The sequence below is a fragment of the Panulirus ornatus genome, chromosome 1 (assembly GCF_036320965.1).
Source record: "Panulirus ornatus isolate Po-2019 chromosome 1, ASM3632096v1, whole genome shotgun sequence".
NCBI classification, from domain to species: domain Eukaryota; kingdom Metazoa; phylum Arthropoda; class Malacostraca; order Decapoda; family Palinuridae; genus Panulirus; species Panulirus ornatus.
The window spans coordinates 84,704,018-84,717,536 of NC_092224.1; the positions used below are offsets into that span (position 1 = coordinate 84,704,018).

A 13,519-nucleotide genomic window follows, 5' to 3' on the forward strand; every position below is an offset into this window, starting at 1 on the left:
TAAACATAATGCAGTAATCTGGGTGAGTAGGCAAAGATCTTAAAAAGCATCACCCTAAAGTAATTTGGAAGAAATACCATATAATGTGTTAATAGAAAGATGGGTTGATCTTTCCCCACTATATGTAACAGTTAACCATTTCAGTAAATACCATGGTAGTCAATCTAAAGATATAAAGTGTGAACATGAACAAATCTTTAAGAGCATAAGAACTAACCTCAATAATATTCAGTTTGCTTTCCATCTTTTGAGTAACTTCAGTGATGGAGTTTGTATTAGAGTTTATGTTGTTAAGGTTACTTCTTCCCCCTCCTGATTTTGCCATGTTGTCCAGGTACAACTGAGATGATGATGCCAAGTTTAAGTTATCAGCATTGCCATTCCCATCATTATCATTACCTCCCCAGTCATGCTCATCTTGGAACCAAGTTTCCCCACAATACGATGACACTGATGAAGGTGACTTTGAGGCAGGTGCAGAGGTTCTCACAGCCGCAGGGTCTAGGATCTGGCTTCGTAAACAAGTCCAGCTAACAAAAGGAAGTATGATACAGTCAAATAGTTCTAGTAAACACGTATATTAGTTATACATCAGTAATTCATCAATGATTTGCAGGAGATAAAAATATGTCTAAGAATAAATGTCATCTGTATGTGAAGAATGAAAGATAATGCGAGTAACTCCTGGAATTCTTCACCTTTGTGGACGATTCCAGCAATCTTGAGTGACACATGCAAAAACATAAAGTGTTCGGTGATGTACACTTCCTTCCAAAGGTGCATAGACTTGAACTACCAAGGACTGTCTTCTACCGCAACGCTTGCAAATTGGGATTTCACAGCCACTTACACACCAATCCTGAATCAAGGAAATCCATGTAGAATGAAAAATACTAAAATTATGTAACATAAAACAATATTTCATAACTGGTACAACTCATTTCCAACAAAAATATATGAAAGGATTCTTGATTAAAGTTTCTCTTATTATTTTTCTTCTCTGTGAATTAAAGTGCATCAACATCTGCAAATCCAAACACAGAAGATATAGATGAATATTTCTATATTCAGCATAATCAAATGAATAGGAAGAAATATGTAAATACATTAATTTATCTTATTTATTATACTTGATTGTTGTTTCCTGCATTAGCAAGGTAGTGCCGGGAAACAGACAAAGAAAGACCCATCCACTCATATATGCACATGTACAGATACATGCACATACATATACATATATACATATTCATACTTACTTGCCTTCATCCATTTCCAGCACCATCCTGCCCCACAGGAAACAGCATCGCCATCCCCTGCGTCAGTAAGGTAGTGCCAGGAAGCAGACAAAGAAAGGCCACATCTGCTCCCACTCATTCTCTTGCAGTCATATGTAGTGCACTGAAAACAGCTCCCTATTCACATCCAGGCCCTACAGACCTTTCCATGGTTTACCCTAGACGTTTCAGATACCCTGGTTCAGTCTACTGATGGCACGTCGACCCCAGTATACCACATCATTCCAATTCACTCTATTCCATGCACACCTTTCACCCTCCTGCAAGTTCAGTCCCCAACAGCTCAATATCTTTTTCACTTCATTTTTCCACCTCCAATTTGGTCTCCCACTTCTTGTTCCCTCCACCTCTGACACATATATCATCTTTGCCAACCTTTTCTCACTCATTCTCTTCATATGTCCAAACTATTTCAACACACCCTTTTCTGATCTCTCAACCACACTTTTTACTACCATACATCTCTCTTATCCTTTCATTATTTACTTGATCAAACCATTTCACACCACATATTCCCCTCAAACATTTCATTTCCAACACATCCACCCTCCTCCATACAACCCTATCTATTGCCCATGCCTTGCAATCATACAATATTGTAGGAACTACTGTTCCTTCAAACATACACATTTTTGCTTTCCAAGATAACGTTCACTCTTTCAACACATTCTTCATCGCTCTCAGAACCTTCGCCCCTCCCCCACCCTGTGACTCACTTCTGCATCCATGGTTCCATTCGCTGTCAAGTCCACTCTCAGATATCTAAAACACTTCACTTCCTTCAATGTTTCTCCATTCAAACTTACATCCTATCTAACTTGTCCCTCAACCCTGCTGAACCTAATAACCTTGCTATTTACATTTACTCTCAACTATCCCCTTTCACATACTTTTCCAAACTCAGTTACAGGTACACCACTGATTTTCCAGCAACTATTGGTTCGGCACCTCCTTTAGTCCGGGCAAAATTATGTGAGGGAACTAGAAATTACCATGGCCACCATACTAGTTTACTAGGCAGCCATAGATAGCGTTGTGTGTAGGGCGCGCATATTTAAATTCTTTATACTGCACTTATTGGTGGTGATACCACAATTCGGTGAGATTCTTAGCTTATTTTGCTTAAATTTAACCCTAGCTATGGCTTTTAAGACATATGAGAATATCAGTCGTGGTGTCAAATGTAAACACCAGTCCATATTGATCCAAGATAAAGTAGAACTGTTGAAAAAATGGACTGTGGTGTTTCAGTGCATAAGCTGTGTGACATCTACAGTACTGGTTCATCAACTGTTTATGATATAAAGCAAAGGGAGAAAATATTGAAATTCTATGCAGACAGCGATTCCAAGAAGCAAATGACGATTAGAAAAACTATGAAAAATGGTCAGAGTACTGAGCACAATCGAGTGATGATGGAATGGTTTTGGCAGTGTCGGAGTGGACTTGTCAGGTAGCATGATAATAGACCAGGCTAAGTTGTTCCACAAAGAACTTACATTACAACATGAGTGTGACTATAGTGAAGGATGGATACAAAGATTCAAGAAGCATCATGGAATTTCCATAAATACAGTGTGCGGAGAAAAGCACAAAGGAGCTGCCGAGTACATGGACAAATCTGCAAAACTCGTAGCTGACGAGCACCTCAGTCCTGAGCAGGTGTATAATGTATTTCATTTATTTATTCAATTTACATTCAATATTCAATCTAAATTTCTAGCAGTCCATGGTATACATTAGACACATGGGAAATGTATAATTAGTGGGTTAGAGGTGTGTTACTGAATTATCATTACGCGACCATGGTTGGTCTGGCAAAATGGTTAATTTGGTACGGCTTTGGAACCAAGAGTGCCGGAAAATCGGTGGCGTATCTGTACCAACTTCTGCAGTTTCTCACTTGAATCAGCTACCAGTGATGTATCATCAATGAACAATGACTGCCTCACTTCCCAGGCCCTCTAATCCTCGTCAGACTAAATACTCACCCCTCTCTCCAAAACTCTTGCATTTATCTCCCTAACCACCCTACCATAAACAAATTAAACAACCATAGGGACATCTTACACCCCTGCTGCAGACCAAACTTCACTGGGAAGCAATCACTCTCCTCTCTTCCTACTAATACACATACCACACAATCCTTGATAAAAACTTTTCACTGCTTCTAGCATATATTCTTAATACCTTCCACAAAGCATCTCCATCAACCCTACCATATGCCTTCTCCAGACCTGTAAATGCCACATACAAATCCATCTATTTTTCCAAGTATTTCTCACACATACTGTGTGAAAGGAGAAAGTTGAGAGTAAATGTGAATAACAGCAAGGTTATTAAGTTCAGTAGGGTTGAGGGACAAGTTAATTGGGACGTAAGGTTGAATGGAGAAAATTGCAGGAAGTTAAGTGTTTCAAATATCTGGGAGTAGACTTAGCAGCAGAAGCGGATGTGAGTCACAGGGAAGCGATGAAGAATGTGTGGACAAAGAGAATGTTATCTCAGAGAGCAAAAATGGATGTTTGGAGGACTAGTAGTTCCAACAATATTATATGGATGCGATGCATATGCTGTAGATAGGGTTGTATGGAGGAAGGTGGATGTGTTAGAAATGGAATGTTTGATGACAATATATGGTGTGTGGTAGTTTGATCGAGAAAGTAATGAAAGAGTAAGAGAAATGTGTGGTAATGAAAAGAGTGTGGATGAGTGAGCAGAAGAGGGTATGTTGAAATGGTTTGGACATATGGAGAGAATGAGTAAGGAAAGGTTGAACAAAGAGGATATATGCATCAGAGATAGAGGGAACAAGAAGTGAGAGTCCAAATTGGAGGTGGAAGGATGGAGTGAAAAAGATTTTCAGTGATCAGGGCATGACCACATAGAAGGGTGAGAGGCATGCAAGGAATACAGTGAACTGAAATAATGTGGTATACCGGGGTCGACATGCTGTCAATGGACTGAACAAGGGCGTGAAATGTCTAGGGTAAACCATGGAAAGGTCTGTGGGGCCTAGATGTGGACAGGCAGTTTTGGTTTCGGTGCAATACACATGACAGCTAGAGATGGAGTATGAATGAATGTGGCCTTTTTTTTCCGTTTTCCTGGTGCTACCTTGCTGATGCAATGGGTGGCAATGCTGTTTCCTGTGGGCTGGGTGGCACCAGGAATGGAAGAAGATAAGCAAGTATTAATATGTACATGAGTATATATTCCTATGAGTCCACAGGAAAATGAAACATGATAAGTTCCCAAGTGCACTTTCATGTAATAATCACATCATAAGGCTATAATTCTTTGTGTATTTGATAACAGAAGATTCAATGATATTTCTTATGGTACTGGAGTTAAAGTTAATAACTGAGATGGCATTACTCCAGTCAATACAATGATCATAGTTTTTCATGTGATTAAACAAGGCATTTAATTCTTGTCCTGTTCCTTAATGTAAATGTTGCCTTCAGCAACAATAATAATATAAAGTATATCTTAATTAGGAACTCACCAGCAAGTTCTCCTGGATGCATCTATAAAGTGCCATGTAGAAATTGTGATATGTTTTATGTTGGGCAGACTGGTAAGGATCTTTCAGTTAAATTTAAGCAACATAAATATAGTATAAGAACAGGACAATAATCAAATGCCTTGTTTAATCACATTAAAAACTATGAAACTATGATCATTGTACTGACTGGAGTAATGCCATCTCAGTTATGAACTCTGACTCCAGTACCACGAAAAATATCATTGAATCTTCTATCATTAAATACACAAAGAATTATAACCTTAATACTAGTGAGGGTCTATACAAATTGGATGGCTTTATTGTCGATAAAATTTATAAACAATTCCCCTTCTGGTCCACATAATAAGTTTACGATATGCTTGTTGTCTGTCTTGGATGCACCCGATCTCCATTTGGACAGGCACCTGTTTACCAAATGGCATCCTAGCCATGTCTCTTTGTTGTATATCAACTGATTTATATTTCTTTCTAGTATCTCCCCTGATGATGTGATTATTACACGAAAGTGCACTTGGGAAGTTATCGTGTTTCATTTCCCCATGGACTCATAGGAATATACTTGATCACGCACTAAATTGTGATCCTTTCCAATGTGTATATATGTCAGTGTATGTGTATATGAGAGTAAGTGAGCTTGGAAAGGAGACTTGTGTGAGGAAGTACCATGAGAGACTGAGTGCAGAATGGAAAAAGGTGAGACCAAATGACGTAAGGGGAGTGGGGAGGAATGGGATGTATTTAGGGAGGCATTGATGACTTGCACAAAAGATGCTTGTGGCATGAAAAAGGTGGGAGGTAGGCAGATTAGAAAGGGAAGTGAGTGGTGGGATGAAGAAGTAAGATTGTTAGCGAAAGAGAAGAGAGAGGCATTTGGACAATCTTTACAGGGAAGTAGTGCGAATGACTGGGAGATGTATAAAAGAAAGAGGCAGAAGGTCAAGAGAAAGGTGCAAGAGGAGAAAACGAGGGCAAATGAGAGTTGGGGTGATAGAGTATCAGTAAATTTTAGGGAATATAAAAAGATGTTTTGGAAGGAGGTAAATAAAGTGTGTAAGACAAGAGAACAAATGGGAACATCAGTGAAGGGGGCTAATGGGGAGGTAATAACAAGTAGTGGTGATGTGAGAAGGATATGGAGTGAGTATTTTGAAGATGTGTTGAACATGTTTGATGATATAGTGGCAGATATAGGGTGTTTTGGTCGAGGTGGTGTGTGAAGTGAAAGGGTCAGGGAAAATGGTTTGGTAAACAGAGAAGAGGTAGTGAAAGCTCTGTGGAAGATGAAAGCCGGCAAGGCGGCGGGTTTGGATGGTACTGCAGTGGAATTTATTAAAAAATACAGGGTGACTGCGTTGTTCACTGGTTGGTAAGTTCATGGTGAAGTGCCTAAGGATTGGCAGAATGCATGATGCCTAGTGCCATTGTATAAAGGCAAAGGGGATAAAGGTGAGTGTTCAAATTACAGAGGTAAAAGTTGGTTGAGTATTCCTGAGAAATTATATGGGAGGGTATTGATTGAGAGGGTAAAGGCTTGTACAGAGCATCAGATTGGGGAAGAGCAGTGTGGTTTCCTTGCGCTACCTTGCTAACGCGGGAGACAGCGACAAAGTATAATATAAATAAATAAATATATCTATTATTATCATTATCATACTTTGTCGCTGTCTCCTGTGTTAGCGAGGTAGCGCAAGGAAACAAATGAAAGAATGGCCCAACCCACCCAAATACACATACATATACATACACATCCACACATGCACATATACATACCTATACATTTCAAAGTATACATATATACATACATACACAGACATACACATACATACACATGTACATAATTCATACTAGCTGCCTTCATTCATTCCCGTCGCCACCCTGCCACACATGAAATGACAACCCCTTCCCCCTGCATGCGTGCGAGGTAGCACTAGGATAGACAACAAAGGCTACATTCATTCACACTCAATCTCTAGCTGTCACGTACAATGCATCGAAACCACAGCTCCCTTTCCACATCCAGGCCCCACAAAACTTTCCATGGTTTACCCCAGACGCATCACATGCCCTGGTTCAATCCATTGACAGCACGTCGACCCTGGTACACCACATGGTTCCAATTCACTCTATTCCTTGCATGCCTTTCACCCTCCTGCATGTTCAGACCCTAATCGCTCAAAATCTTTTTCACTCCATCCTTCCACCTCCAATTTGGTCTCCCACTTCTCCTCATTCCCTCCACCTCTGACACATATATCCTCTTTGTCAATCTTTCCTCGCTCATTCTCTCCATGTAACCAAACCATTTCAAAACACCCTCTTCTGCTCTCTCGACCACTTTTTTATTACCACGCATCTCTCTTACCCTTTCATTACTTACTCAATCAAGCCACCTCACACCACATATTGTCCTCAAACAACTCATTTCCAGTACATCCACCCTCCTCTAACCAACTCTATCTATAGTCCATGCCTCACAACCATATAACATTGTTGTAACCACTATTCCTTCAAACATACCCATTTTTGCTCCCTAAGATAATGTTTTCGCCTTTCACACATTCTTCAATGCTCCCAGAACCTTCGCACCCTCCCCCACCCTGTGACTCACTTCCACTTCCATGGATCCATCCTCTGCTACATCCACCCCCAGATATCTAAAACACTTCACTTTCTCCAGTTTTTCTCCATTCAAATTTACCTCCCAATTGATTTGTCCCTCAACCCTACTGTACCTAACAACCTTGCTCTTATTCACAGTTACTCTCAGCTTTCTTCTTTCACACACTTTACCAAACTCAGTCACCAGCTTCTGCAGTTTCTCACCCAAATCAGCCACCAGCGCTGTATCATCAACCAACAACAACTGACTCACTTTCCAAGCCCTCTCATCTACAACAGACTGCATACTTGCCCCTCTCTCCAAAACTCTTGCATTCACCTCCCTAACAACCCCATCCATAAACAAATTAAACAACCATGGAGACATCATGCATACCTGCCGCAAACCGACATTCACTGAGAACCAATCACTTTCCTCTCTTCCTACTCGCACACATGCCTTACATCCTCGATAAAATCTTTTCACTGCCTCTAGCAGATTTGTCCAAGGATGGTGGGAGATGGGTTTGGTAAATTACACATAATAGCTTGAGAATGTTCTTAATGCTACTTTGCTAAGGTTCAAATGTCAAACAAGAAAAAAAATTGATTTAATGAAAATGATCTAATACATTTCAATGTCCATTATTCTGATCATTTCCTTCACCATTTATTATGCTAATTTCTTGCTGAGGGCAAATATGAAAGTGTGGTTTTAGGTAAAGGCAAAATGGTAAAGGTGTGAAAGTAGAGGAGTTTGGAAAAAAAAGTTGTATGTGAAAAGATACAGAGAAAGAGTAAGTAAAGAAAGGTATAGGTTGGGAGCAAATGAAACAAAGGATATGAAAGAGGAGAGGAAGGTATCTATGAAAGCTGTGTTTACATGCCTGTGACCTGTGCAGCATCTGGAAGGTGGGAAGAGGATACATGAGAAAGGGTAATGACTGGTTGAATGCAGAAGTTAAATCACAAATGAAAGAGAAAAAGCTGTAGAAACAATATTTGTAAGGAAGGAGTGTGAGTGATCTGGAAAGCACAGGAGAGAGCAGAAAGATGTCACAAGAAAGACATGAGAGTTGAAAAGGAGAGCCAATGAGAGACATGGTGAGAAAATACTTTGAAAGATGAACAGTCAGAACATGAGGATACATGGTGGTAACAGTGAGGAAACTAATGGGGAGGTGGTAACAGGCAAAGAAAAGGTGAGAAAGACATAAGAGAATATTTTGAAGGACTGCAGAATGTGTGAGATGATAGGCTCAGGAAGTAAATGCAAAGTAACAAGGATGGGACACAACAAAAGAAGGCCAAGGTATGAATGTTAAGAAGCTGAAAGAGGGCCACAAAGAAAGAATATATGAAGACTTTAGAAAGTTGAGTGTAAAGTTTAGGGAAAGTAAGAAATTGAACTGAAAGGAGGTGAAAAGGGAAATAAGTGGATGTAAGAGTGGAAATGTAAATATGAAAAATAAGGAAGGGAAGTTGCTGAATTAAAAGGAGGAAGTGAAAGGAAGAAGGAAAGAGTATTTAGAAGAACTGATGAATGTGGGAAAAGTTGAGACAGCAGTTGTTATGGAGGATGGAAGAAAAAGGATGCAACTGCTGGGCCTAAATCAAGAAGGGAGGTAAAAGGGCAATAATGAGGATGAAGGTAGGAAAGACACCTGGAGTGGAAGGGATTACTGCTAAACTGTTGAAGTATGGAAAAAGAAGTGTGACAGAGTGGATGCACATGATATGTAATTCAGCATGGAAGCAGGAGGCTGTGCCTGAGGATTGCATGAAAGCTATTATTGCTCCTTTATCAAAGGAAAAGGTGCTAAAGCTGTATGTATCAATCAGAGGGGAATAAGTCTGTTAAGTATACCAGGAAAAGTGCAAAAGTGTATGCAGTGACATAGCTTGATACAGTGATGAAAGTGACTGAATGCAGAATAAGTTAGGAACAAGGTTGGGGATATGCGGATCTGATTTTTGTGTAGAGAATGATTGTGGAGGGGTATCTAACGAAAGATAAGAAGCTGTATGCAGGTTTTATTGATCTGGTAAAAGTGCATGACACAGCTGAGTGGAATACTTTATGGGAAGTGTTAAGGATATATGAGATAGGGGGACAACTGTTGGATGGTGTGAAAGCTTTCTATAATGGAGCAAACGCATGTATAAGTGCAGATGGAGACTTTAGCAAAAGTTTCAGTAAACATGCGGGTGTAAGGCAGGACTCTATGAGGACACCGTAGTTTTTTAACATATATATGAAGGGATTGACAACAGGAATGAAAGGAAAACTACAGAAAGGGGGTACAGAGATGGAATGTGGTGGTGAGGTACGGTGGCTTGTGACAAACCTACTTGCAGATGATACTATGTTGTTTGCTGAGTGAAGAGGAGTTGTAGAAGGTTGTGCATTTTATGATGAGTGTAATTGAAGACACTAGAAGGCAAATGCAAGTAAAAGTAAAGTAATGATGACTGAAAGTTAAGGCACGCTGAGGCAGGAGCATTAGGTAGAAACACTGGTTAGAAGTAGTAGGTAGGAGAATTAGACAGTAGTCATCAGGAAACATTTGGTAGGAGCCTCTACAAACACTGCACTAGACTTGCCCTCTGCCAGTGGCCTGTTAAGGGTGATGCACTAAACGCTTAGAAGTGGCACTAAAGTTCTTTAGTTATGGAGATTCTGTTGCTGTGGCTGGCCACCCTTTGAGGGAGTTCCAATTGGAACAGGCATCAGAGATATAGACAGAGAGATAGAAAGTTAAGAGAGTGAGTGCATAAAATTTGCAAGATCATAAAACTGTTCTAGATGCAGGAGAAGAAAAATTGGAAAAGGTGACAGAATTTAAGTATCTGGGAGCTATCTTGAATAAGTTTGGTGATATGGAAGAAGAAAAAGGGAGAGAGCAACACAGGGTTGAAGATTCATTGGGTCACTTAATGAATAAATGAGGGTAGAAGTGTAAGTATGGAGGTGAGAAAGGATGAAGGGAAAGCATAGTCCTCCCAACTTTGACCTATCCAGCTGAAACATGAACATGGAATAAGTCAAAAGGGCCAAGAATCCAGGCTCTGGAAATGAGCTATTTGACAGGAACATGTGGTATGAGTAGATGAACTGAAGAAACTAATGATGGGGTGTACTAGAGACCAGGTATGGCAGGGAATGAAAAAGAAATAAATTGTAGAGTGGTACAGAGTGAAACATAATAGCATGAGGTAGTTTGAGCATGTTAGAAAAAATGAAAGATGGTTAGTTTAAAAGGAAAGAGTATGATGGTACAACTAAAAAAGGTTAGCGTGAGAGGAAGACCACCTGTGACATGGGAAAACAGAGAGGAGGAGTAACATAGGGAGAGAAATGGTTGAAGAACTCATGGAATGGTGTATGCAAGAAAAGCATTTAAGGATAGGGATAAGAGGTTACTCTTTTGCTGTGGCCACTCAATTGATAGGGCTTCCCAGAGGGGAACAAGCATCAGAAATAAGGACAGACTAATACATATGAATATAATCTAACAGGAATGGAACTGTAAGAATATGTGTATGATGGACTTGGGGTTTAACACTGTACCTAACCTGTCACAACAGCTCCACCTTAGGAAAAGTGTAAAGGAGAAAACTAATCTTCTGGCAAATATTAAAATTGTATTCAGGTACAATACACATATAAAGAAATATTTAGCAAACTGTTCACAATGTACATTTTGCCAAAACTAGAATATGCTTTCCCAGTTTTGTCACCATGCTTGAAAAAGGACACAAAAGAACTATTAGAGATAGTCCAGAAGATATCAGATTTATGGTCAGTTGCAATAAATTTTCCTATAATGGAATTCAGGTGAGCAGGGAGTTGGGGGGGGGGGGGGGTCACAATCATGACTTACAGAATTCTAAACCAGTTTCATGTAAAGTTTTTCAAAAGGTGCAAAGAGGGAATGATAATAACATGATTCTATGCATGAAAATTATCAGAAATGATAAAAGAAGGACTATTATGATATCACAGTAGTGGTAGAATGAAGTAAAAGAAGAGTGAAATCATAAATATCGACAGCATGCAAAAGTTTAAAGTTATATAACTATAGACAAAGGTCAAGAGAAAGAGTGCAACAAGTGTTGAACTCCCTCTCTGAACTGTACAAACAGTTCATCAAACACACACATACATATACATGCATGTGTGTTTTTTTTATCTTATTTTCATCTATGACTTCTCCAGGACTAGTGCCCATGAAAGAATCCTGATGTTGCTAAGAACCTTTCTAAAGGCTCCTGCAGCCCCAAGGTTGCACTACTTCCAGTGGCTGGTAAATGCAAACTCCTTTAGAGTGAAAAGTTCTTCGATGTGACTGTAATCCCAATGATGCAGCCTCACCAAAGGTGACTTTTCACTTGGTGTGTAACCTTAAGTAGGCAGAGTCCAGAAACAATATGTATGAATGTTCATTCATACATACACACTTATATATGAAAAATCTGGCAACATTTCTTTAAGGAATGAAGAAAAATTACAACCCACACATATAGGGGGTGAATTGGCTCTGAATATGTAAAGGTGTTTTCTTTTTTTTCTGGATATCCTGATGAAAAACAATATAATTAAATTACCAATATCAATTTACTTTCATAATGAACTAGTTAAAAATTTTAATTTCTTTCCTATCTCAGTCATGTGGGTCATACCTTGATGACAACTCAAGAATGACCAACATATCTTTCGTACCTCAAATCTTGATTGTGAATGAAGAGTGACCAAGATTTCTTTCCTACCTCAAAGTCATGTGGGTCATATCTTGATGAATGACCAACATTTTTTCCAACCTTAAAGTCATGAGGGTTATGCCTTGATGAATGACAAGTGACCAACATTTCTTTCCTACCTTAAATTCATTTAGGTCATGCTTTGATGATAAATGCTGAGTGACTATCATTTCTTTCCTAACTTAAAGTCATGTGGATCATACCCTGATGATGGATGACTAACAAAACTTTTCCTAAAACACAGTCTTAAATACACACCAGAACATCAAAATCTGTTTGGAAACCTTACAAAAATACTTCAAATACATGATGAGATGTGTGTGCTGGTTTAGATATCATACATCAGGCATTTACTTTCTGCTTGCACTAAAGGATACAAGGCTAAAAACTTAACAACAAAGGAAAATACAACTACTGACTGGGACATAACAGCCGAGGTATAGCAGGTGAAAAAATATGAACTGAGTTAACAGATAAAGGGAGCAGAGAATAAAGAAACAGGAAATTTAATGATTGTAAGATGCATTAAGCACAATGTCTGATGGCAAATTACAAAAATCTTTAATAAGGATATACTTAACAGCCATCTTGATATATTCAATGCTTTATAATGAAATCAATATGAATCTAAGAAAAGTGATGGAATCAGACTTACATTACACATTAGACAGAATAATCTTAAACAAAAATGAGCATCTTCCATGTATACAGCACTTTATAAATTCCTGGGGTCATAACCTCTCCAAGCCATTTCTCCAAGAACACAGACTGGTGAGTATACTCTGTCAATGATTTTCAATTTCAATTCCATAAACAAATTTCATATTTAGAAATTAACCCTTACAGGTTTATTTGCTTTAACTTACTTTACAGTTCTAATGAAGATTAATACTATACTATAACAGATATGGTCCTAGTCTGCAGCTAGTTCAGATAAAATCAAGAAAGACAAAAGTTGCATTTTTGCAGCTGTTACTCCTGTCTTACTTGCAAGCGACAATCATAGTATTTAGCCATTCACTTTCTGTAATTCCTCACTTTTTATGTTACTGTATAATACAGTGCTTTGTACACATGACATGACACATGACACTAATCTCTATACTAAGAACTATGAAACAAATTTGTAAGTAATGAAAGGGTAAAAGAGATGTGTGGTAATAAAAAGAGTGTGGCTGAGAAAGCAGAGAAAAGTGTGTTGAAATGGCTTGGACATATGGAGAGAATGAGTGAGGAAAGGTTGACAAAGAGGATATATGTGTCAGAAGTGGAAGGAACAAGGAGAACCAGGAGACCAAATTGGGGATGGAAGGATGGAGTGAAAAATAATTTGAGC

The 13,519-nt window shown here is 38.9% G+C and overlaps 1 protein-coding gene across 1 annotated transcript in view; it reads right to left on the reverse strand.

Annotated features, from left to right (window-relative positions):
- trus (programmed cell death 2 like trus) overlaps positions 1 to 13,519 on the reverse strand; it is a 61,388-nt gene that overhangs the window by 30,703 nt on the left and 17,166 nt on the right. Inside the window, exons 2-3 of the mRNA XM_071664972.1 lie at positions 699 to 859; positions 218 to 530 (exon numbers count right to left, since the gene is read on the reverse strand). Of these exons, the coding sequence (XP_071521073.1) occupies positions 218 to 530; positions 699 to 859 (474 nt within the window). The remainder of the gene's footprint in view (positions 1 to 217; positions 531 to 698; positions 860 to 13,519) is intronic.